This window comes from Sapajus apella, unplaced genomic scaffold (assembly GCF_009761245.1).
Source record: "Sapajus apella isolate SASKATOON/1434 unplaced genomic scaffold, GSC_monkey_1.0 scaffold4, whole genome shotgun sequence".
NCBI lineage: Eukaryota > Metazoa > Chordata > Mammalia > Primates > Cebidae > Sapajus > Sapajus apella.
Genome location: NW_022436944.1, coordinates 25327483 through 25352459, shown reverse-complemented (window position 1 = coordinate 25352459; position 24977 = coordinate 25327483). Strand labels below are relative to the sequence as shown.

Genomic DNA, 24977 nt, shown 5'->3' with positions numbered 1-24977 from the left:
TTTATCCCATAGATTTTTAAGAATTATAATAAATAAATTAATGGCTGGACAAGGTGGCTCATGCCTGTAATCCCAGAACTTTGGGAGGCTGAGGTGGGTGAATCACCTACTGATGTTGTGGTAGGGTATTTCTTCAGTTGGACACTTGTACCTGCATCACCCACATATAATGCAAAAGGAACTCTGTTCTTATTCTTTCACTTACCAGTATTTCCTCCCAGCAAACTAGAAAGAAACATTCTATTTGAAAACCTCTAACTCTGGGCTCTGGTGGGCAATTGTCAGCCAGTCTTAGGAGAAAATGGCTGTGCCTACAAATTGTACTTCAGAATAAGCACTGGAGCCTCAATATCATCCTTATAGGAATGTGGTTTGTTTTTGTTTAAGTCCTAAGTAGAACAATGTACAAAAGTATAAAGGAAAAAGCAAAGAAATTCAGACTGTCTCTGAGTTTCTGAGTTTGTAATATCCACCTAATGAACTAAACCAATGGATAGCTCATTTAGGGGGCAAAATAGGATTCGTATTTAAGAGGAAGAATTGTTCCTCGAGATCAAGGTAATGGTAGTAAAAAAAAAAAAAAAAGAAAGAAAGAAAGAAAAGAATTGTTCCTTTAACTGCAAATTTCTCTTTCCCATGAAGAGACAGCCAAATACTAAAAAGTCCTTAGCCAAAGTAGCACATTTATGATGCTAAATGTCCTTCACTGGCTGACTTGTCATTGCTAAAGATGGATACTGTAAATTTCCTTGAGTCCCTACATTTCCACATTCTCCATGGAAAGTTTATAAATGGTGATTAGATTTCCAGGTTATCCCAGAGAATCTGTTTACACTTCAGTCATGACTGTGAAATACCATCTTTCAGAGCTAACGTCAGTTATATGTAATAGAAGTTGGCAAACTCTTTTCTGTAAAGGGACAGTGAGAAATTATTTTAGGCTTTGCTGATCACATAAGGTCTCTGCCATATAGTCTTTGATTTCACAACCCTTGAAAAATGTAACAGTTAGAGGTTGAGTTTCCTTTATCAAAAATGCTTGAGACCAGAATTGTTTTGGATTTTGGATTTTTTTTAATTTTGAAATACTTTTCTCTCTCTCTCTCTCTCTCTCTCTCTCTCTCTCTCTCTCTCTCTCTCTGTCTCTCTCTCATTTTTTTTAACTGGTTGAGCATGCCTAATCTGAAAATCCAAAATTTGAAATCCAGAATGCTCCAGCAAGCATTTTCTTTAAATATCCTGTTGGCACTCAAAAGTTTTGGGTTTTGGAGCATTTGGAATTTTCAGATTAGAGATGTTCAACCTGTATTCTTTTGGGCCTTACCAAAAACAGACTACAGGTCAACTTTGGCCCTCTGGGCCATACTTTGGTGATCCTTAACCTATAATAAAAGTTCACAATCTTATATGTAAAATCATTGGGACCAAAAGTATTTCAGAATTCTGTTTTTCAGAGTTTCAAAAGGTAATCAGTATATACTATGTGTAACACTCCCCAGCGGAGCCTAGGGTAGCACACCACAATCAAATACATTAATTCTTATAGCACAGTGCATGAATACTTACAGCAAGAGAAGTACAGACTATATATAGCCTTACGCCAGTTCAGGTTAAGTTATACCCCTAAATGAGAACTTAAAATCAAAGACAGGATTAAAGACTTTGTATTAGAGCTTTATATATTTCAGTATTTCAGTTAAGGAATTGTGGATTGAATTATTTCTACAAGAAAATATGTTCTTGGTTTTAAGTAACTTAAGAACAAAGTTTTAGGCCGGGCACAGTGGCTCACACCTGAAATCCCAGCACTTTGGGAAGCTGAGGCAGGTGGATCATTTGAGACCAGGATTTCAAGACTAGCCTGGCCAACATGGTGTAATCCTGTCTCTACTAAAAATACAAAAAATTAGGTGGACGTGGTGACACACACCTGTATTCCCAGCTACTTGGGAAGCTGAGGCATGAGAATCACTTGAACCTGGAAGGGAGAGGTTGCAGTGAGCCAAGATTGTGCCACTGCACCTCCAGCCTGGGCAACAGAATGAGACTCTGTCCCCAAAATAATTAATTAGTTAATTAATTAAAACTTTTATAGTACTTGTCATTTGTAAATTAGGGATTTCCTTTGTAATTAAATATGTGTTTTGTTTTATAAATTACTGTTATGTGTATTCCTTAATGAAGAATTTCCCATTATAATCAATGACATGTAAGATAAACTGAATGTTTTGTAATGTATATTATCACACAGTGTAATATTTGCCCATTTCCCCATTTAGTTCTTGGATGAAATTTCATCTACTGAAACTAAAGAGTCCAGTGGTACGAGCGAGCCTGTGCACCTGAAAGAAGGGTAATTTAATGAAATTAGAATGAAAATCACTTATCAGTATATATATTAAGTAAGTACAAAGAACGTGGGTCTAAGAGTAAGGAGATCTGGGTTTGTGTTCTGTCTTAGAACTGCCAAAATTATCAGTCAGGTAAGTCACCCTCGCTATCCTACAAACTTGATGGCAGAGAAGTATGATTTCCTGTGTATACAGTCCTAGAGTTGTTTTGCAATTATAGTGAGATTATAGATATTTACAGTACTTTAAAAAAGTAATAGCACTATTCAGTCTTAATGTAAAGTGTTTATTATTAGAAGTTAATGAGGGGACAGGGATCACTCATTTGGCCCTTTTTTATTCTGTATAGCACGGTTAAAAATATTAAATTAAAACAACAAAAAAAAGAAAAATATTAAATTAATTAAAGACTTTATTCCTTTAGTATGGCCAAAATAAATGCAACAGTCGTGGATGGCAAAAATATTTTTACATTTTTAATATAATTTTACACAACTGTTCATGTCATTTAAAATTAAAGGATACTTCTTTGTTTTAAAATTAAAAGGATACTTCTTTTAATTTTTATAGCTAAACGTTTACATCTGTTATTTTGGCAGTGAGATGTATAAAAGAGCTCAGGGAAGAACTCGAATTGGAAAAAAGAATTTTAAGAAACGATGGTTCTGCTTAACAAGCAGAGAGCTCACCTACCACAAACAGCCAGGTAGTTGTGTTTATGCTTTATTGTGGGGTTTTTCCTGGTTCTTGGTGAAGGTTTCTTTGTTGCTTAATGAGACTCTAGTGAATCCTTTCGGTAATATTACTGTAATTTATGGTTTCTTACACTGCTACATACATACTAAGAATGAAACACGTATTTGACAGTAACCCCACGTATATTGTGTTTTTCTCACATTAAATTTCTTGAGTTTCTGAAAATGGTGTTCCTTCAGTGTGCTTTGTATTCTAAAAATCCATAGTTATCTGTACTGTTATTTATCAAAGAGCAACAGCCAAACCTTTTAGAACATGGAAGTTTATTTAACTCTGAGAGGCAAAATTAGCAAGTTTCAATAGCTAATAAATGAGAATTTTTCTCTGGTTTGCTGGAAAATATCAGCCGAAAATTCCCACAGTTACACCATAGATTGTGATCCATATACAGTTGTCAAATTCATCCTAGGGTCTTAGCCAGGCTAACCCCAAGGTGGAAGACTTTAATAATTTGCCTCCTGAGAAGACTCTGTTGCCTTTACAAGTGTACTATTTGTGTCAAGGAAGCCATCTTCCTGCAGTGTGATTTGAGAGCTCCAGAGAGGGAAAGCTTATCCCTCAGTAGACTGACACAGTGCTTAAAATAAACTACTTTTACATTTATTCCTTTGGGGTAATTTTCCACAGAAGGCCAGGTGTGGTGGCTCGCGCCTGTAATCCCAGCACTTTGGAAAAACAAGGCAGGCCGATCATTTGAGGTCAGGAGTTTGAGACCAACCTGGCCAACATGGTGAAACCCTGTCTCTACTAAAAGTCCAAAAAAAAAATTTAGGCACGGTGGCTCACACCTGTAATTCTAGCACTTTGGGAGGCTGAGGCAGGCAGATCATCTGAGGCTGGAAGTTCGAGACCAGCCTGACAAACATGGAGAACACCTGTCTCTACTAAAAATACAAAATTAGCCAGGCATGGTGGTGCATGCCTATAATCCCAGCTACTTGGGAGGCTGAGGCAGGAGAATCGCTTGAACCCAGTAGGCAGAGGTTGTGGTGAGCCAAAATCATGCCATTGCACTCCACCCTGGGCAACAGGAGTGAACATGCGCCACAGTGGTGCATGCCTGTAGTCCAAGCTACTCTGGAGGCTGAGGCAGGAGAATCACTTCAACCCAGGAGGCAGAGGTTGCAGTAAGCCGAGATTGTGCCACTGCACTCTAGCCTGGGCGACAGAGCAAGACTCCATCTCAGAAAGAAAAAGAAAAATATGAATTATCCATAGAAAGCCATTAGTTTCTGATATTAAGAAGAATTTAGTATCTATAACACAGATCACATAAAATAGAATCCCTTCTGTTCAAAGTGATCAAAATTCAGAGATGTTCACTTAACCAAACCAAAAGGTTAAAGCAAGAATCATTTAAAAATAAGCAAAAAGATGCATACAGATCTTAAATATTTATGTATTTGTTTACCAGTATTTTGGAGGAGAACCAAGATTATTTCTTTGACTATGGACCTATAAATCAGATTTCCTGTCTTATGTAAATATACCCATAATGCATCAGTTTTCAGGTTGGTTTCTCCAAAGTAAATCTAGAACTTAGATACTTGAAAAGTAATCCACGTACAAAGTCCTCTTAGATTTTCAGGATTGTTACCCTAGTCTTTTACAGCTGTCTTACCCCCACATAAATTAGTTTCATTTGTGGGGGTATGCATCTCATTTTTAGAGGCTGTTCAAAGCATTTACCTGATTTTCAAATAAGTAATAAACCTCTTGGTAGTAGGCACTTATTTTGTCTCTTTACATAAAGTAAATTATAAGTACAACATAGAAAACAAGCATAAGTAGGGTCAGCAACAATCCCAAAGGACTTGGTAAGCAAAACAGCCTAATCAGTGGAAGAAGAAGGGTGCAGGCTTAATTGAGCAGCTAAGCACCACAAGCATTTAGCATCCCGTGAACAACATTCAGTATGTTTTACAGAGGAAATGGAGAGTCTGTTAATCCATCAAATCTGTTAGGAAAGGATCTGTTAAGAGAGCTTCTGCTGTAAATTCTGGAATAATACATCAGCCATAGGGTGCTTTAAAGAGAATGTAAACACAGTTAAGTAGAGTGCTTGAATGGAGCTTCTTGAATAGTAGAGCAATAAGAAAAAAGTTTTATTTCTTAATTCTTCCTTAGGAATATCTTAGTCAGAATGACTGCATATGTCCCAATGTATTAGAAAGATATAGGAAACCAAATGCATTATACCTTTAGGTATATTACCCAGATAATTTGTTATAACATTTACACATTCAAATAAGCAAAAGTCAATAGACTACATACACGCCCTTCCAGATAGTATTTTTTAAGCTAAGCATATTTTAAATGTTTTAGAAAGTATAACTTACTGAATACTATATAAATGTTCTCACTTATACATAGCACTGGTGCTAATTATGTTTACATTAATAGTACATTTAAATAAAATATAAGGTAAATTAGTCATTCTCTGAATAAATGAGTTCTTTTTTCCTCATTTAAAGCATTTTCTGTCTAAACCAATATTCTGAAGTATTTTTTGGTTTATAATCTTCTTTAAGAATTAGATAGCAATGGACCCCTTTCTCTAGAAAACTATACATGCAAATATAGACACAAAATTTTGCATATGACTTCAGGGAGTTTATAAACACAAAGTTCATCTTTGACTCTCCAGTTAAGAACCTCTGTTCTAGCCAGGCGCAGAGGCTCATGCCTGTAATCCCAGCATTTTGGGAGGCCAAGGTGGGCTGATCCACAAGGTCAGGAGGTCAAGGCCACCCTGGTCAACCTGGTGAAACCCCGTCTCTACTAAAAATACAAAAATTAGCTGGGCATGCCAGCATGTGCCTGTAGTCCCAGCTACTCAGGAGGCTGAGGCAGGAGAATTGCTTGAACCCGGGAGGCAGAGGCTGCAGTAAGCCAAGATCACACCACTGCACTCCAGCCTAGGTGACAGAGTGAGACTCCACCTCAAAAAACAAAAGAACCTCTGTTCCTCTGTTCTGTCCACTGATTTTAAGAGGACAGAATTCCTTAGAATGATTAGGATACTAGAGGTATAAAATAGACACATTAGAAGCTATGTTGTTTTTAAGCCTTAAGAAATTTAAAATGTTGGCATGATGTTGGAGGAATGAGATATGAAGTTTCAAGCTTACTTACCAAAGCCTACAGTTTTAAGCTTCAATGCTTTTTGTTTTAACTATTTTGATGGATTTTTCCAAAATATATTACATGCTTCCCTGCCTTCTAAAAAAGAGTTCATTGAACGTAAGTGAACATTTTCTAGATGACTTGGGGCTACTGTTGATAATATTAATTGTTATATGGATTCTGATTTAGTGATATTTTCAGGGCTGCTTAAGGGTGTGTGCAGCTGTTTATTCCAGCTAAATGCATTTACTCCCCAGCTAAATGCCTTGGACTGCTGTGCTTTCTGTGTCCTATGTTTGCTTTATACAGTTTTTCTCTATCCTTTGTGGTAAGGCTGTGACCTTAAATTTCTTGTGATGTCTGTGAACCATAATATAACATCTTACTCCCATCCATCACCCACCTCTATTTTTTACAGCAATGTACTATGAGTGAGGATGCAGGTACTGTGTTTATTTAAATTATGCCTAAGATTAAAGGACTTTGAATGAAAATGTCAGGACTTTCTCCTGTGAATAAAATACCTGGGCTTTGCATTCTCTGTTTGGTTCTTGAGCAAATGTTTTGCTTACTTCCAATTTTCCTGCTGTTTTCTAGATAGCCAAGACTGCTAGTTAAGTAGTCTTTTGCTACACTTACTATGTGACTTTGGTGTGAGAAAGATTACCTCCCAGATGTTCTGTAACATAAACCTAAATCATTGAGTCTTTCACTCTGTCTTCCTATTATACAGTAGTATTGTGAATCAAGTACTTCTGCTATTTAGTATCGAATAAAATGGTCCATTCCCAATTTACTGGAAAATGAGTTAGTAGCATTTTCTCTGTTTTAAGGCTGTTTCTTCAATAAGTTGTTAAATTTTTGTGGCCCACTTAGGTATGTGCTAACAGGCAATAGTAAGCAACTAATCAGTAGAGTTAAATTAATATGTAGCAAATGAATATTATCAGACACTCAGCCATCAGTCATGATTACCTTGAGAGATTTTTATGGACTTGTGTACTTATTATTACAATTTTATATTGCTATACTATAACTTAGTCATCTTCTACAAGTAAAAGTTCTCTTAGTTATATGCGGAGATCAAACTAGTTATTGATGTTCCAGCCTCATTATGTCTCATTCAGCCTCATCTTTTGCAGTGTCCATATGTAGTTTCACCAGACTACTTTACGCGGTTCCTTTACATCTTTTACATGCTCCTTTTACATTCATGCTTTTGCATGTGTACCTAAAAATAGCTACCTAAAAATTCCTTTCTTTTCTTTACCTGTGTAATCTGTTGTCCTTTAAATCTTAGATCAAGTGTCAGCTCTTTATGGAAGCCATTGTAGGCCTCCGGCCACTTGAATGTAGCTATTCCTTTACTGTGTATCTTTAGCCACCTGGCATACTGTGTGGTCATTACTTTTGTCCCCCCTAGTCTTTAAGATCCTCAGTGGTAAGGACCATATTATTACTAGTGGCATAAAGGCATTTAGTAAGTATTCTTCAAAGAACACCGTGTCTTCCATATATGCCGTCATATGAATTACATTAAGAACCACTTATCTTTCTAAAATTTCTGCCAGGCATACTAATTCATCTTTGAAATTCTATTCTATAGAATTTGATTAGATATTGCCTACTTTGGGGATATCTATTAAACACATATACATACACACAATTTTCATGTGACATTAAGTGCCCTAGCTTATATAACCAGCCCGACCCTAGCTCACATAGCCAATATGCATTGTAAAAGAAATGTCCATGATGTTTTAAACATAAATCCTCAGTATACTGAGGTTGACATGGTTTTCGCCTACCTGTATTTTCACATAGAGTGCTCTGCAGCTTTTTTTTCCGAATAGCTAAAGAACAAAATACATCATTGATTCAATCAGGCATTTATTTAACAGGTATTTTATTGAGTGCCTACTATGTACCAGACACTGTTCAAGGCTCTGGAAAGAAAAGTAGCAAAACGTACCAATATCCCTGCCCTTATAGATCTTTGCTAAGAGACAATAAACAATAAAAAAGAAAATTATATGTTGGATTATTATAAATGAGATTAACAAAAACGAAGCAAGGAACAGAAAATGATGGGTTCAGTGAGGTGAGTTAAAATATTAAAAAGTCTAGCCAGGGAAGGCTTCACTGAGAAAGTGACATTTGAGCCAAGACCTAAACCTAAAGGTGCAGGGAGTGAACCATGTGGATATTTAGGATAAAAGTGTCACAGAAATAGCTAGCAGCACCCAGAACAAAGGCCTTGAAATAGAAGCATGCCAGGAGTGTTAAAGAGATATGAGAAAGCTCTTGTGGCTGGAAAAAAATGAAGAAGGTACATCATAAGAACTAAAATCAAAAAGATCATGGAAGTGCTAGATATTATAGGACCTTGTGGGCTTTTACTTTGAGTAAAATGGAAAGACATCAGAGAGGTTTAAGCAGAGGAATGACATTGTTTAACTTATGTCTTAATAGGATAACTTAGGTCTATGGAGTGTTATATGGAGAATGAAGGATGGGGGCAAGGAGAACAATTAAGAGATTATTAAAATATTCTAGAGGAGAGAAGAGAATGGCTTGGTCTGTTGGTAGCAGTAGAAATGATAAAAGTGGATCACATTCTGGATCTATTTTAAAGATAGTACTCAGAGGATTAGACACCGGAAGTGAGAGAAAAAGGCAAGTTAAGGATAATTCCAAGGATTTGGGCTTGAGTTGCCCTTTTAAAATAGATACAGAACTTAAAAAAAAAAAAGAAAAGAAGCAGCAGCAGCAGCAAAGAAGGTGAATAGAAAATAATGGGGTCAGTATAAAACTGAACTCTTAAAAAAAAAAAAAAAAAGAGACTCCTGGTAATGGTAGAGAAGCTTGTATTAGACTAACTCATAGATGGCAATTATAAACTTTGGGTAGAATATGTAAAACGGTTTTCTAAAGAATTTGACCCTTGAAAGAAAGGAGACATGCTGGCTAAGATTTATTTATTTTTATTTGTCTTTTTTAGAGACAGAGTTTTGCTCTTATTGCCCAGGCTGGAGTACAATGGTGCAATCTCTGCTCAACACAACCTCCGCCTCCCTGGTTCAAGCAATTCTCCTGCCTCAGCCTCCTGAGTAGCTGGGATTACAGGCATGTGCCACTATGCCGCCCAGCTAATTTTGTATTTTTAGTAGAGACAGGGTTTCTCTATGTTGGTCAAGGTGGTCTCGAACTCCCAACCTCAGGTGATCCCCCGCCTCAGCCTCCACATGCTGGAATTACAGGCATGAGCCACTGCACCTGGCGTGTTTCCGAATTTTTATGGTTAGATTTATTTTTATACAGCTTTTCCTCTTGAAAGCATTCCCAGTCTAGTCAGCATAAGTTGTCACTAAAATGCAAGCAGAAACTTACAGCTTTATTGGCTTGAGATGTCAAAGGATGGAGTTTAGGGCTACCAGAGAGGCTAGACATTGAGGTATAAAGAGTAGTCCTTCAGTCTGCATGTGAACTCCTCTGAAATCTTTAGCTGACTCTTAAATGTCATGTAAGAGGGACCTCCAAAGGGGCTAGTGAAAAGTATTAACTGAAAACTTTAAAAAGATGAGCAGAGACATCAGTTTCTGTCCCCCTCAAAGGAGACAGAATTTGGAATTTTACTTACACGGCTTAGCAAATACTTCAAAATTTTCATCAGAATCTCAAAAGGTTGATGGCTCAGGAGTAAAGACTGTGTTCTAGGATTAAGAATAGAGTATAAACAAATCACTATAGTTTTTGTTTAGGTATAGGTATAGTATAAAACCAATCCTCATGATAATCAACTAATGATGTAACTTCAGGGGAAGGTAACTGAATCCATAGTTTCTACAGTGTTTTATTTATAATGCCCAGTGTGTAATGGAACATTGACTCAAGAAGAAATACAGAATTGTAATGCATAATCTGGAGAAAAAGCAATCAGTAGAAGTAGGCCCTAGATGATCTACATGTTGGAATTAGCAGACATGAACTTTAGTCCCTCTATTATAAATATTTCAAGGACTTAGTGGTAAAGTAATCATCATGAATAAAGAAATAGGGAATCTCAGCCAAAAAAGAAAAAGAAACTCTAGAAAGGAATCAAATGGAAATTGTAGAATTGAAAAGCACGGTACCTGAAATGAAAAATCTAATGGGCTTAACAACAGATTGGTTCACTGAACTTGAAGATAGATCAGTAAAAATGAACCAATCTAGAACACAGAAAAGACTGGAAGGAAATGAACAAAACCTCAGTGACCTTTAGTACAATATCAGGTAGTCTAACATATGCATGGTTGGTGTCCTGGAAGGACAGTAGAGAAAGAATTGGACAAAAAATATATATATTTGAAGAAATATTGGCCTTAAATTTCCCAAATTTGGTGAAATAGTATATTATAGATCTGAGAAGCTCAGTGAACTGCAAGAATGATAAATGCAAAGGAAACCACACTTAGACATACAGTAGTCAAACCAGAGATAAACTCTTGCAAGCAGAGAAACAGAAGAGAAGATATTTACAGGGGAACAACAGTACAGTTGACAGCCAACTCCTCATAAAAAGCAACTAAAACCAAGGACAGTGGAAAGACGTCTTTAAAATGCTGATGGAACAAAGGTCTCAACCTAACATTCTAGAGAAAATTACCTTCAAAAATGAAAATATCTTTTGAATAAATGAAAGCTGAGAACTCCATTGTGACCAAGTCTGCACTATAGGAAATGCGAAAGGAAATTCTTCAGGCTGAAAGGAAATAATACCAGATGGAAATTTAGATCTACAAGAAGAATAAAGAGCACTGGAAATAGTAAATGTGTGGGAAACATAAGAATGTCTGTTTTTTTCTTTTCTCCATTTCTTTAAAAAGCAACTGTTTGATGCAAAATTTATAATATTTAATTCTAGGAGTTATAACATCTGGATGTGAAATATATTACAGTAACAGCACAAAGGAAGGGGGTGGAGTAAATTATTCCAAGTATCTTATATGTTATATGAAGTGATGCAAGAATAATTTTAAGTAGACTGTGATGAGTTAAGGCTGTATATTACAATATCTAGGACAAAAATTTAGGAAAAAACAATATAACTAATCCATCCCCTTTCCTCCTCCCAAACAGTAAATAAAATATGAGGAAAGGAAAATCAGAGAAGCAAAAATCAGATGAGACAAATAGAAGACAAATAGCAAAATGATAGCTTAAACCCAGCCATCTTCGAAACCATGATATACTAGGATTTCTTGAAGAGACCATTAAAAGCACTGAACATTTTTCTCAAATAAATGAACTGACTTCATTGAAAAGAAAGATGTGTTTTCTCCATTCCCCATTGTCATTCCTTTTTCTTTTGTTAATATGATGGGCATAAAATGTATTACTTGGTGGTTGAAATTTTTCAAGAGCTTGTTGGAGTTCGTTGAGTTTTTTGAACCATAAGCTAACGCTTTTCACCAAATTTGGGACTTTTTTTACTTCTTCAGATTTTTCCACCCCTCTTCTAGGACTTCTCCAATTTATGCTGATAAATTGTCTCGTAGGCAGTTCATTTTTCTTCTTTTGTTCTCTTTGGTCTTCAAATTAGATCATTTTTACTTAAGTTTGCAGTATTTTATCATCTCTAATCTGCTCTTTAGCCCATGTGAATTTTTTATTCATCTACTGTACTTTTCAGCTCCAGAATTTCCATTTAGTTCTCTTTGTACTTTCCATTTTTCTTTTGAGAGCCTATATATGTTGAGTTGTTATATTTTTATTGCATTATTTCGACATACTTAGGGTAACTACTTTGAAGTCTTTGCCTGCCAAATTCAGTATCTGGACCCATTCAGAATCAGTTTCATTTGGCTGCTTTCTTTCCTGTGTTTCTTTTATGTGTTATACTTTGCTATTTTTTATATGTCTTATTTTCTTATTAAAAACTAGACATTTTTAAGATTAGTAGTCCCAACCTTTAGGGTTCGGTTTCATGGAAGACAATTTTTCCATAGACTGGTTGGGGGGTGGTTTTGGGATAAAACTTTTTACCTCACATCATCAGGCATTAGATTCTCATAAGGAGTACACAACCTAGATCCCTTGCATGTGCAGTTCACATTAGGGTTTACACTCTTGAGAGAATCTGTTCCCACCACTGATCTGACAGGGGGTGGAACTCAGGTGATAATGCTTGTTTGCTCACCCACTGCTCCTCCTGCTGGGTGGCCCAGTTCATAACAGGCCACTGACCATTACCAGTCTGTGGTCCAGGATTTGAGGACCACCGTTGTAGATTATACATTGTAGTGTGTCTGCTTTGATTTGTTCTGAGTGCTTGCCTAGTCTAAAACATCAGTCTCTCTCTCATTTACAGTGTGTAACTACTGATCTCTCTGTTGAGATGTTTCCCTCTAACCCTACCTAGCCAGTTGATGTCTCCCCAGGCTTTCAGTTTTTGTCAGACTCTGGGATATTCCACATATATGCCTACTTTAGCAGTCAGGCTTGAATCTGGCAAGTTTATTACCAAGCTTTCATAGCCCTCTTTCTTCCAGATTTCATCCTTAACCAGAATCTGTAACCTCCAGCCAGTAAACTCTTGCATTTTCACTGCCTAAGTTGGGGATCATGGAAACACCCCCAAGTAGAAAGACCGTAAACCCACAATTCTTATCCTATGCAGTTTTTTATGAAGGAACTTATCACTACCGTTGTCTTCCAGTGCTGTGAAGTGGTTGTTTTTAATAATTTGCCAAGTTTTATACACTCATCTTTCTTAACACTATTATCAAAAATACAGTCATGATACATTTTTTTAGCTGTGTCCCGTGGAGCCAGCATGTAGCTGGACATTCATTTTTATTGTGATGGTAATGGTGTTTTTTTTTAATTTAGAACGGGCACTGTGGCTCAGGCCTGTAATCCCAGCACTTTGAGAGGCTGAGGCAGGCGGATCACCTGAGGTCAAGAGTTTGAGACCAGCCTGGCCAACATGATGAAACCCAGTCTCTACTAAAAATACAAAAATTATCCAGGCATGGTACAGGTACCTGTAATCCCTGCTACTCAGCAGGCTGAGGCAGGAGAATTGCTTGAACCCAGGAGGCAGAGGTTGCAGTGAGCTGAGATTGTGCCATTGCACTCCAGCCTGGGTGAAAAGACCTAAACTCCTTCTCAAAAAATAAAAATGAAATAAAAAAATAAAATTTAGATATAATTCACATACCATAAAATTCACCCTTTTAAGGTATACAATTTATTGGTTTTCAGGATATTCATAGTGTTGCACAATCACCACTAATTCCAAAGCATCTTCACCACCCCAATAAAGAAACCCTAGACCCATTAACAGTCATTCCCAATTCCTTCCTTCTCCCAGCCTCTGAAAACCACTAATACACTTTCCGTCTATATAATTTTGCCTATTCTAGACATTTCATATACATGGAATCATACAGTATGTAGCCTTTTGTGACTAACATCTTTCACTCAGCATAATGTTTTGGAGGTTCATTCATGTTGTAGCATGTATCAGTACTTTATTCTTTTCATACTGAATCATACTCTGTTTTATAGATAATACCACATTTTGTTTATTCATTCATCAGTTGATGGACATTTAGATTTCTTTTGGTTTTTGACTGTTATGAACAACGCAATTGTGAACATTCATTTACAATGTATGTTTTTGTGTGGATATATGTCTTTAGTTCTCATGGGTATATACATAGGAGTGGAACCAGTGAGTTAATAGGATATTTCTGTTTAATTAGGAGGTAATGACAACTTTAAAACCTGATTGCAGTCATTTAATAGGAAATTTAATGTACTCATATTTATTGTGATTATGATTACTACTTTGTTTTGTGTTTTCTGTTTACTAGGCATTTCTTTTTCTTGGGTTTATTTCTCCCTTCCTTTTTATTGGAGTAGTTGAGCTTCTGTATGTGCCTATACTCTATCTTCTGTGTGTCTCTATTTAGTGAGGAAACTTGACTATCCTACTTTCACTTTTTAAATCCTTAACAAATTTAAACTTAAATGTTTATATTAATGTCTACAGTTGATCCAAGTCTCCATTCAAGCTGGGAAAGAACATTATCATGCTTTCAATCATTCTTTTCTTAGCATCTCCCTAAAGAAGTCATCTGGAATTTTAATACTTATTTATCTTGTTTCTTTTACCTTTTTACATTATGCTTTAATGATTTTACATCCTTGCCTATCAATTTTCTTGATTTCTTTGGCTCAGCACTATCTTTTATATAACACATCTGTCTTTTTCCTAGATTCATTATTATTTTGTGGGAGTACTTCCTCAAGGAATCTTTCAGACGGGCTTTATGGCTGATAAGTTTTCTGGGTACTTGCGTATACAAAAATGTATTTGACCCTTATTCTTGAATTATAGTTAGAATACTCCATTGTTTACTAGCCTCCATTGCTCTCATGAGAATTTTGATATCACTCTGATTCTCAATCTTTTGATTCTTCTATCTAGAAACTCTTAGAACTCTGTAGCCTTCAAGTTCTAATGTTTTTCTGCCTAGTATTTAGGTAATTGTCTTTTTTATTCTATCCTGCTTAGTACTTGGCGGATAACTTTGCATTTTCGAAGATTTCTGACTTTATCTCTGGGACATTTTTATCTGTAATTTTCTCCTGAATACTTTTATTCATCAAATGTTGAAACTTCTAAATCCATCCACCATGGTACTTAACTCTTCTATTTTTGTTTCTTTTTGCTGTATTTTTGGAGAGTCCTCAGTAAAATCTTCCATTTTTACTAACTCATATTGCAGCTCACTCAACACTGTTAACTGTGAAATTAAACCTAATGATATCATGACAGTATATGTGCCTTGGAGCAATGCCCTTTCTCTACATATGCTGTGTTATAATTTCCCCATAAATAAATAAATATAGCAATTTTAGGGTATGTGCATTCTTTGTGTATTCAACAAATCTAAAGCTAGAAACTCCTTGCAAAATTTAAAAATTCTCTGATTGTCATGCCCCCTGTAGATTAGTATCCAAAGACATAGGTCTCTTGAAACCCCATCTCTACTAAAAATACAAAACATTAGCTGGGCATGGTGGCGCGTGCCTGTAATCCCAGCTACTCAGGAGGTTGAGGCAGGAGAATTGCCTGAACCCAGGAGGCGGAGGTTGCGGTGAGCCGAGATCGTGCCCTTGCACTCCAGCCTGGGTAACAAGAGCGAAACTCCGTCTCAAAAAAACAAACAAACAAACAAACAAAAAAAAGACATAGGTCTCTGCCCCCAATTTCTTAAAGTCCTGATTTTCTCAGACGTTATCCTCCTTTGTTGCGTGTATGTCTCTCCTTCAGAGTGCTGGTTTTCCTTAACTGTTTGGTGATTTTTTTTTTTTTTGGTGTTTTACTCATCTGTGTGTTTTGCAATCCGTTTACCTACTTGAGTGTTGAATAGCTTACTGCCGATCATTATGAGGGAGGGACAGGACAAGCTGCTGAGGGGCAGGACTGCTGTTGCTTGTCTTCTGGTGTGGGTACTCTCTCCTTCCCTTCTGAGAGTCAGCAGCTACCTGTGACTTTGCATTGCTCGGCAGCCCATTATGCATCCTTGCTGCTTTAGCCTGTGAATATATGCCTCTGTTGACTGCTGCTTAGCACAAACCGGGGAATGGAGAAGGCCTGATTGACCCAGCTGTTCCAGATGCAACTCACCGATTAATCATCCTGATGTGTGTCCCCCCAGCCTTCAGCTGTCTGTGTTCACTGGCTCTGGCTTGAAAGTCTTCCTTAACCACTCCTATTTTTGCAGATGTCTTATCATACATCTGGCATAGACTTCCTTCAGTTACTACCTCCCTGCCCCACCATTCAACCTTCCACCCTCATAAATATAATCTCATCTGACTCTAGGAGATTGCTGATAGGCTTTCCTTATTATCTCATGCATTCATGATTTATATTTGTTAACTGTAAATGTCATTTCCTCAGAAAGTTTTTTTCTAACCACCAAGTTTAAAGTAACGTCTCACTTTCTATCACATCACCCCAGTTTATTTTCATTGTAACATTCATCTCTATTTAATATTTATGGTCTTTTGTCTTTCCAGACCTAAATGCATGCTCCTTTAGGAGCCTTATATGGTCTATTTACAGCTATATCATAAGTGGTTAGAACAGTGCCTGGTGTATAATAGACATTTCAATATATGATAGTTGAATTAAGTGACTTTATCTTTTAAAAAAATTATGTATCACATTTGCTTGAATTACTAAATTTTAGATTTTATACCAGAAACCAGGCTTTTCAAATATTCTATCTTAACATCTCTGTTCAAGACAAAACAAAACACACCTTTATTAACCAAATAGTTTTCTTTAAAAAAAAGCTGTGCAATTAATTGGTTAAATAATATAAAATGCAAAGTTTCTTAACCTCCAGCACTTCAGACTATATGTCATTTAAGCAAAGGTTGGGGGTAAAATAAAAGCAAAGCTTTGATTTTTCTAAGAACAACATTATAAAATGACCAGAAATCAGAAGTACGTTTGCTTATAGTTTCTATGACTATATGAGATATAATTTATTCTCAGGTAAATCGTAAATTGAAATGCATCATATTCTTTTGCCATATTATTATGGAGCTCCTTTAGCAAACTCAAATTTCCTTAATGTGAAATTTCCAAAGTCTTAGGTTAAGGATTCACTCTACCAGATAAGATTTTTACTTTTGTTCTCTGCATCTCTTAAATTGTGTAGCTTCAGGTGGCTGATCAACCAATATGGGATAATAATGAACAGTTTTTCAGTTTGGAGGGCTAATCCCTTAATTAAATTTAGGTCAGAAAATTATAAAAATTCACATAGGCGGTCATAGTTACTGCTTGCATAGAAACTCCATGAAAGAAATGTTCATGTCTGGCAAGTTTTGAGTAGGCTTCTTTTGCTGAGTTTGTTATTTTTTCAGTCCCCATATAATTAATATTACAAAATTTTGTAACATTCTTACTTTCTACACAGAGATCAAATTTAGTCCCACATTTTTCCTTGAAAATGTTTCAATATTATATGGCAAAGTAAAGCAGTAGTCACCTTACAGAAGACAATCAAAATTCATCTGTTCCAGGAAAAAAATATATATATATATATATATATATATATATATATATATACCATTTGTAAGTCTTCTGTGGGTTATTTATACTCCTGCCGTCAAAAAGATGAGCTTAAACCCTACAGAATTAACCTCTCATCTTTATAATTCTGATGGAAATTACTTTAATTTTTTTCTACTTTTTTAATTATTTAGGCAAAGATGCAATCTATACAATTCCAGTAAAAAACATTCTTGCTGTGGAAAAACTGGAAGAGAGCTCTTTCAACAAGAAAAATGTAAGCTATATAAATATTTAAAGCTTTCTGAACTGCATATATTACTTAAATATTTATATTTCAGGGTATTTGGTAATACCTGTAATTCTGTCACCTATTAGGTATTTGTATTCAAATTTTCAAGAGGTTGTTTATTGGATTAATAGTTCATAAATAGCTCAAACTCTGTCTTAAAATTGTCCTTTATTGTTGATGCCTCATATACCTTGCCTAGTTTGTTAAGTTACTTTTCTCAAGACTTCCTTGTTATACTGCTCTACGTGATACTCAAGTGTCTAAGTAATACAGTCCCAAGCCCTCTGCACAGCTTTGTCTTCTGTTCCCACTCAGTACATTCCATACACTCAGGCTAACCAGGATGATTTCTTTGTTCCTAAATATTTTTCTACTGCCTTTTCTTTATACCTTTTCTTCTACTGACAATTCCCTCCCTTTATTCATATCTATATGATAGTCCATTCCTTTGGATATGTGTGGCTTCTAAAACAAATTCTTTTGTACTGCTTAGTACCATGTGACTCAGATTATGCTTGGGACTAACTTGCTTGAAACATAATGATTTCCAAGACGTCTTAGCAGCAGCTATCTAGCCAAGCAAACCAGATTGCTATTAGGTACTTTCTTCTGTTTTGTACTGTGTGTTGGTTTTTGAACTCTTGTCACTAACTTTTTATCTTAATTGCCTATGAAGATGTTCCAAGTAATACATACGGAGAAACCACTCTATGTCCAGGCGAATAATTGTGTAGAAGCTAATGAATGGATAGACGTACTCTGCAGGGTGAGCCGATGCAATCAAAACAGGCTCAGTTTTTATCATCCCTCTGCATATATAAACGGAAACTGGCTCTGCTGTCAGGAGACCAGTGAAAACACTCTCGGCTGCAAGCCATGTACTGCGTAAGTTTCTTTCTGATTATAAAAGCAATGTTTCAAAATTTGATATTCCATACAATGTTAATATTTGTCCATGAAAAGGAATGAAGTATTGATCCATGCAAGACAAGGATGGGACCTTGAAAAATTATGCCAAGTGAAAGAATTCAAACATAAAGGCCACATATTATCTGATAACATTTATGTAAAGTGTTCAGAATAGGTAAATTCATAGAGACACAAAGTAGATTAGTGGTTACAAGGGACAAGAGGGAGGGAGGAATGGGGAGTGCTAATGGATGCAGAGATTCTTTTAGGAGTGAAGAAGATGTTCTAAAATTAATAGTGGTTGCACAAGTTAAAAAAAAAAAAATTTTAAGGCAGTGTTTAAATATAACATGAGCTTGATCCAAGATATCAAGGAAGAAGGACCCTTAGTGCTTTCTTTCTTACTTATGGAACAACCACGGTAGTCCTATAGACCTAAGTAATAATGTATTGCTTTTGTGATGAAGCATAGGTTGTCGAAATAATTTTACTTTAAAATTTCCTTCGTTCTGATTAGAGTCACATAATAACCAAACCTCTCCTTGGCCCCACTTTATTTAACCGTCAAATGAAACTAAATTTCCAGACTTCCTTCTGCAAAAGTCTGTGCTTCTGTTTTTAGTCTCAAACCATCAGAAGTCCTTGGCATGTTAACAAAGTAAAATTCGTCCAATATCTTTATTTTTTATTTTTACCATAGTGGTGTCCCTGCAGACATCCAAATAGATATTGATGAAGACAGAGAAACAGAAAGAATTTATTCCCTTTTTACCCTCAGTTTACTTAAGCTGCAGAAGATGGAAGGTAAATACACAATCTATTTTTATATAACTATAATCTTTCTTTACCAATTCCTAAACATTGCTTTTAGCATTATAGAAAAGTTGAAAATACTCATAGATTTACCAAAATATTATTTATTTGAAAGTTGACAAACCACAGAGGGGCATTTTTCATTGACATTCATGAAGTAAAAATACTGTTTTTGTATGAATATGATGATCCTACTAAATAAAATGTACATATTTTAGTTATTTCTGCTATTCCAAGGGAAATCCCCTCAGCATAAGACACTTGAAAAATTCCTATTTGTACTACAGATTGCATTTATAGACTATGGTTGTCTGATCAGAGATTTATTTTCCTGCTCCTTGTAGAGGCTTGTGGAACTATAGCAGTCTATCAAGGACCACAGAAGGAGCCTGATGATTATTCTAACTTTGTAATCGAGGATTCTGTAACAACCTTTAAGACAATTCAGCAAATAAAAAGTGTAATTGAGAAGCTGGATGAACCTCATGAAAAATATAGGAAGAAAAGATCCAGTAGTGCAAAATATGGGAGCAAGTGAGTAATTTTTAGGCTATTGTAAACATATTTTTAAGCAGAGTTTGAGATTGCCTCTCCTGCCCTGTCCTCACGCCTCTTGCTCACCCACATCTGTCAAGACCCAGCTCAGGGCCTTTCTCTGATGCAAGTTTCCTTGGCCACTCAACAACTTTGTGTCCAGTGTAGCTGTCATTATTTCATTGTGTTGGTGCTACACTTTATCAACTTTTTTTTTTTTTGAGACGGAGTCTCACTCTGTCGCCCAGGCTGGAGTGCAGTGTCATGATCTCAGCTCACTGCAACCTCCACCTCCCGGGTTCAAGCAATTCTCCTGCCTCAGCCTCCCGAGTAGCTGGGACTACAGGTGCATGCACGCCGCCAAGCCTAGCTAATATTTTGTATTTTAGTAGAGATGGGGTTTTCCTGTGTTGCCGAGGATGGTCGCAAACTCCTGAACTCAGGCAGTCTGCCTACCTCTGCCTCCCAGAGTGCTGGGATTACTGGCATCAGCCACTGTGTCTGGCCTTAATTTTGGCTCGTGTGTGTGTGTGTGTGTGTGTGTGTGTGTTAGTTTTTGTAGAGACAGGGTCTCACCCTGTTGCACAGGCTGGGCTGGAGTGCGGTGCTGTGATGATAACTCAGTGTAACCTCCAACTCCTGGGCTCAAGTGATCCTCCTACCTCAGTGTCTGTAGTAGCTAGGACTACAAGTATGCACCACCATGCCCAGCTATTTGTTTTATTTTTTGTAGAGACAGGGTCTCGCTGTGTTGCCCAGGCTGGTTTCAAATTCCTGACCTCTAGCAATCCTCCTGCCTCAGCCTCCCAAAGCGTTGGGGTTACAGACATGAGCCACCACTTTCAGCCTGTCACCACATTTACTGTTACGTTCAATTGTAATTCATTTGTTGAATACTTAGGTAGCTCTTTGTTTTGTTTTTGTTTTTACTGATTCTCCTTCTACAGTACCTAAGTACTCAAAAAAAAAAAAAAAAATGAGCTATGAAAGTGCTAGAAGTATTTTATAGTTGACTTTTTCCTACCACCTCAGGTGTAGATGGATACTACAATGGATAACAACTGCAACAACTCCCATTTGTTGGGTGCTTACTCTACCGAGGGGCACTGTGCTTAGTACTTTACAGCTTATTTAGATTGCTTTTAGCAGCAAGTTTCAAAGTCCCAGTTGAAGTGGCTTAAACAATAAAACATTTTACTCTTGCAAATTAAGTAGTTAACTTCTACAGTTGGTTGATTCAGCAACTCAGCACTGTCATCAAGAAACAGCTGCCACTCAGCCAACCACAACAAGGTGATTTCTGTCTTCCTTAGGCCTGTTCCCTCATGGTCACAGATGAGCTGCAGTAGTTCAGAGCCCCACATTTTTGTATGATAGTATCCTGAGGCAGAAAAGGCTGTTTTCTCCCTACTTGGAGAAAGGAACCTTATCTAGAGTTACCCTCAGACTTCCCTGAAATGCAAGGCTGCCCAATGTTAGAGCAGAATCAGGATCTGTTTGCAAAGAAGTGGCCAGGGAGTGGGTGGTTCTTAAGCCAGCAAATAACAATGTTTGCCACAGTGAACACTCATTGATCCTCAGATCAGCCCAACTTGGTTTTATCCTCATTTTACAGCTAGAGAAATGGAGGCTTAGGGAAGTTAAATGTCTTGCCCAAGGTCACACAGCTGACCTAGTGAGGGGACTTTGAATCCTGGCCCCACCACCTTAAATATTCTTTGAAAAGTATGTGTATTAGTAATTATATTTTTTATTGATGTATAATAGAAGTCAATTTGACAGGTATAAATATTTATTTTCTTCTTAGATAGGTGCCTCAATTAGAAAGGTTTTTATAAGCATCCTAATCCTGTCTTTTCTATGTTGATGTAATTGACTCTCTTCCAACAGTGATAATCCGGTTTCCTTGGAGCCCTGGGAAGTTTCCATGTGAGATCCCAGACAACCTTAAATAATACTGCTGGCAGGTTTTGGGGTGTAGGGGAGCACTCCGCTCGCCCCCTGGTAGGCTCCAGGCTCTTGGTCTCTCGCTGTCTCAAGAACAGGAGAGGGGACCATGGCGGGTATGCTTGTAAAGTAAATACCAGACCCAAAAAGTTTTTGTAGAAAAGTGGTTTATTTAGGTAGAGAAAGAGAAAAAGGAGAAGAAGAGAGAAAGCTTCCACCAAGAGTGTGTGGAAGGGGACCCAAGTATGGAATCCAAAGGGGTGTGGAAGAAAAGGGACTTATAACCTGGGAGAAATTCCCACCTTCTCCAAGCCCCATGGCCAATGAAAAGAGTTTCTTTAAACCTCCACTGGAGTGATTGACTTTTGACCCTTTCCCACACCTGCCAAAATTAGAAGAGAAATTGTCAAATCTCCTGGATATAGAGGCATGGGAGGGGGGCATGGCGCTGGGAAGTTTCTGCCCCTAAAACTACGTCCCCTTGTGGACCTGGAAAGAGAACACATTCTACTCATACCCATATACCATACCACTTCCCGCTTTATTTTTCTCTGTTAAAAAATATCAACCTCAGGCCGGGCGCGGTGGCTCAAGCCTGTAATCCCAGCACTTTGGGAGGCCGAGGCGGGTGGATCACGAGGTCAAGAGATCGAGACCATACTGATCAACATGGTGAAACCCCGTCTGTACTAAAACTACAAAAAATTAGCTGGGCATGGTGGCGCGTGCCTGTAATCCCAGCTACTCAGGAGGCTGAGGCAGGAGAATTGCTTGAACCCAGGAGGTGGAGGTTGCGGTGAGCCGAGATCGCGCCATTGCACTCCAGCCTGGGTAACAAGAGCAGCGAAACTCCGTCTCAAAAAAAAAAAAAAAAAAATATCAACCTCTACTGTACTAAGTATCTTACTGATTTTATTTACCCTATACCAGAGTGTAAGCTCCATGATGGCAAGGATTTTCTTGATCTGTTTTGTTTACTGCTTTATCCTTAACTTCTACACTAGTGTCTAAGATTTAATAGATGGTCAGTAAGTACTCGTTGAATTAATGAAACAAGATTTGGCATGAGAGATTATCAAGGGAAAATACTAAATACTTAATGGATTTGTATTTATATAATAAATTATATATTTGTCACCCTTTAAATTTTTATATTTCTTAAATTTTGAAAAGTGACTTTTTTCTTTTCTAGGGAAAATCCAATTGTTGGGAAAGCATCTTAGAGTTTAACAGATTGGTTCAGAAGAACTGGAAAATATTGTTTTTCTTGGAGCTTTTCAAGTCATCATATATTTCGTTCATAGTATTTAAGAATGAAAATTCGCTTCAATGTCATCTGCCTCCACATCATATTTAATATTTAATAATTGAAATTAATTGTTTGGGAATCCTGGTAGTGATGTATAACTAGAGAATTTAAAGCCCAAGATTCCCTTCATACCTGTGTGACCCAATCCATGTTTCTGAAACTTATTTTTAATCAAAAGAATCTTCCTAGAAAAGCTTTTTAACAAAGGGAGAACTCCTCCGTAGCAAGAAACCGTCTCTTCTTGTAACACTCTGTTCTGTGGACTTGTTTTCACTACCATCAGTGCCTGCTCTATACTGCCAACATTGTGTTTTACTAGAAAATTTCAGTTCATGACAGTTCAGAGCTTTTCATTTAGTTCATGTTTTTTTTTTTTTTTTTTTTTTGTTCTTTAAAAAAGAAAAAAAAGAAATGTTTTTCCTTTGGTCCATCAGTCATTACAGGTTCCAATCAAGGCAGTGATAGAAACTTTAGAAAACTGGCAGAGCATCCTTGAAAGCTGGTAGATCCTTTTGCCTGTTTAAAGATGTAAACAAAACTCAAGACGGGAGGAATCAGGGAATATGTGCTATTGTGTGCATCTTGTTTACATTTGGGATCAATGATGGCAAATGAAGTAATGAGACCACTAAAATTGTTTTTATTGTTTTAAATACCAGGTACTCATTTTCTTGATTTGAAAGTTTAACCTGACTTCTAAGGACATCTCTTCTGAAAAGGAAAGTAAACAGGGAACGAAAGTGGTGGGAAAATCACTTGACTTCACCTGCTATTTCATCTTGTAATAAGGGCCACCATAAGGATGCCCTCCTCATAGTGTTAGGTTCTGATCTTTCTCGAGAACAGTCACTCGGCGCACTTTAATAATCTGGACTGCTCCAGATTATACTTTAGATACTCTGTGGTATCTAATCTTTATGATCAGTTGAATGATCAGTGTTTAAGTCTAGAAATAATGCTTTCCTGAAAACTGTTTATATTTCATTGCTGTTTCCTTATTGCCTGCTAGCCAAATAGAATTTGGCCAAGCAACTGTTTGAAGACTTTTTCCCCAGAAATGTCCTTTTGTCCTAAAAACCCTAACTGTAAATAAACAGTCGAAGCAAGTTGCCACCTTGAAGTTGAGGGATACACTTTGCTTCATCAGTATTAAAAACCATGGTACTCTTTATTTTTGTCTTTTTTTATTCAAAATATTTTCTAAATGTGGTACTTTGAACCTTGGAGTATTTACATGTTTCTGTTCAAAACTGTGACTTATTATTGTAAGTCTACTAGTAGTGCTTTTTTTAGTTTCCCTGAGCATAAGCTATATTTCAAGATACACTTTGCCAATTATCTTATTGGTGGGTAATCATTTTTAAATTATATTGTTATTAGGTAATTATTTTTAAAGACTACTGGCATACAATCAAAGTTGTTCCATAAAATATTATAACTGAGCAATGTGTTTCTCTAAATGACTTGTAAAAATCAATGAGTTATGTTTAAGTCTGCATTATGGTAGATTATTACTCCTGGCTCCTTTTAAAGACAAGTTTGAAAGAGTCCTTTAAATTTTATAAGCTTGTAGATTCCATAAACTATACTGATTTATAAATGTGAAAGAATTTAGCCATTTAATAAATTTCTCATTCTCAAATTACATTTAGATTAAAATTCCTTTTAAGAGTCTCTGAAATGTCTACCTGTGAAGAACATGTAAACATCGCCAGGTACCAATCATTATTCTTTAGTGGCTTTTTAGTCCTCTGCTACTTTTTTTTACGGCAAAAGAAATATTCATCTAACATTTCTAATATCAAATTCCCAATTGTGATTGTTTTTAAAGATCATGGCATGATCAGAGAGACC

The 24977-nt window shown here is 36.6% G+C and overlaps 1 protein-coding gene across 6 annotated transcripts in view; it reads left to right on the top strand.

Moving 5' to 3' along the window:
* The window catches only part of RASA2 (RAS p21 protein activator 2), a 119560-nt gene extending 94899 nt beyond the window's left edge, over positions 1–24661 (top strand). For 3 of the 6 annotated variants that reach the window (XM_032258832.1, XM_032258871.1, XM_032258868.1), the window contains exons 18-25: positions 2280–2353; positions 2951–3060; positions 6339–6350; positions 17514–17596; positions 18288–18496; positions 19221–19324; positions 19678–19867; positions 23007–24661. In XM_032258832.1, coding sequence (XP_032114723.1) covers positions 2280–2353; positions 2951–3060; positions 6339–6350; positions 17514–17596; positions 18288–18496; positions 19221–19324; positions 19678–19867; positions 23007–23037 — 813 coding nt within the window. In that variant the 3' untranslated portion in view covers positions 23038–24661. The remainder of the gene's footprint in view (positions 1–2279; positions 2354–2950; positions 3061–6338; positions 6351–17513; positions 17597–18287; positions 18497–19220; positions 19325–19677; positions 19868–23006) is intronic. The other 3 variants (XM_032258837.1, XM_032258848.1, XM_032258858.1) reach the window with 3 other exon arrangements.
* Positions 24662–24977: the final 316 nt, after the last annotated feature.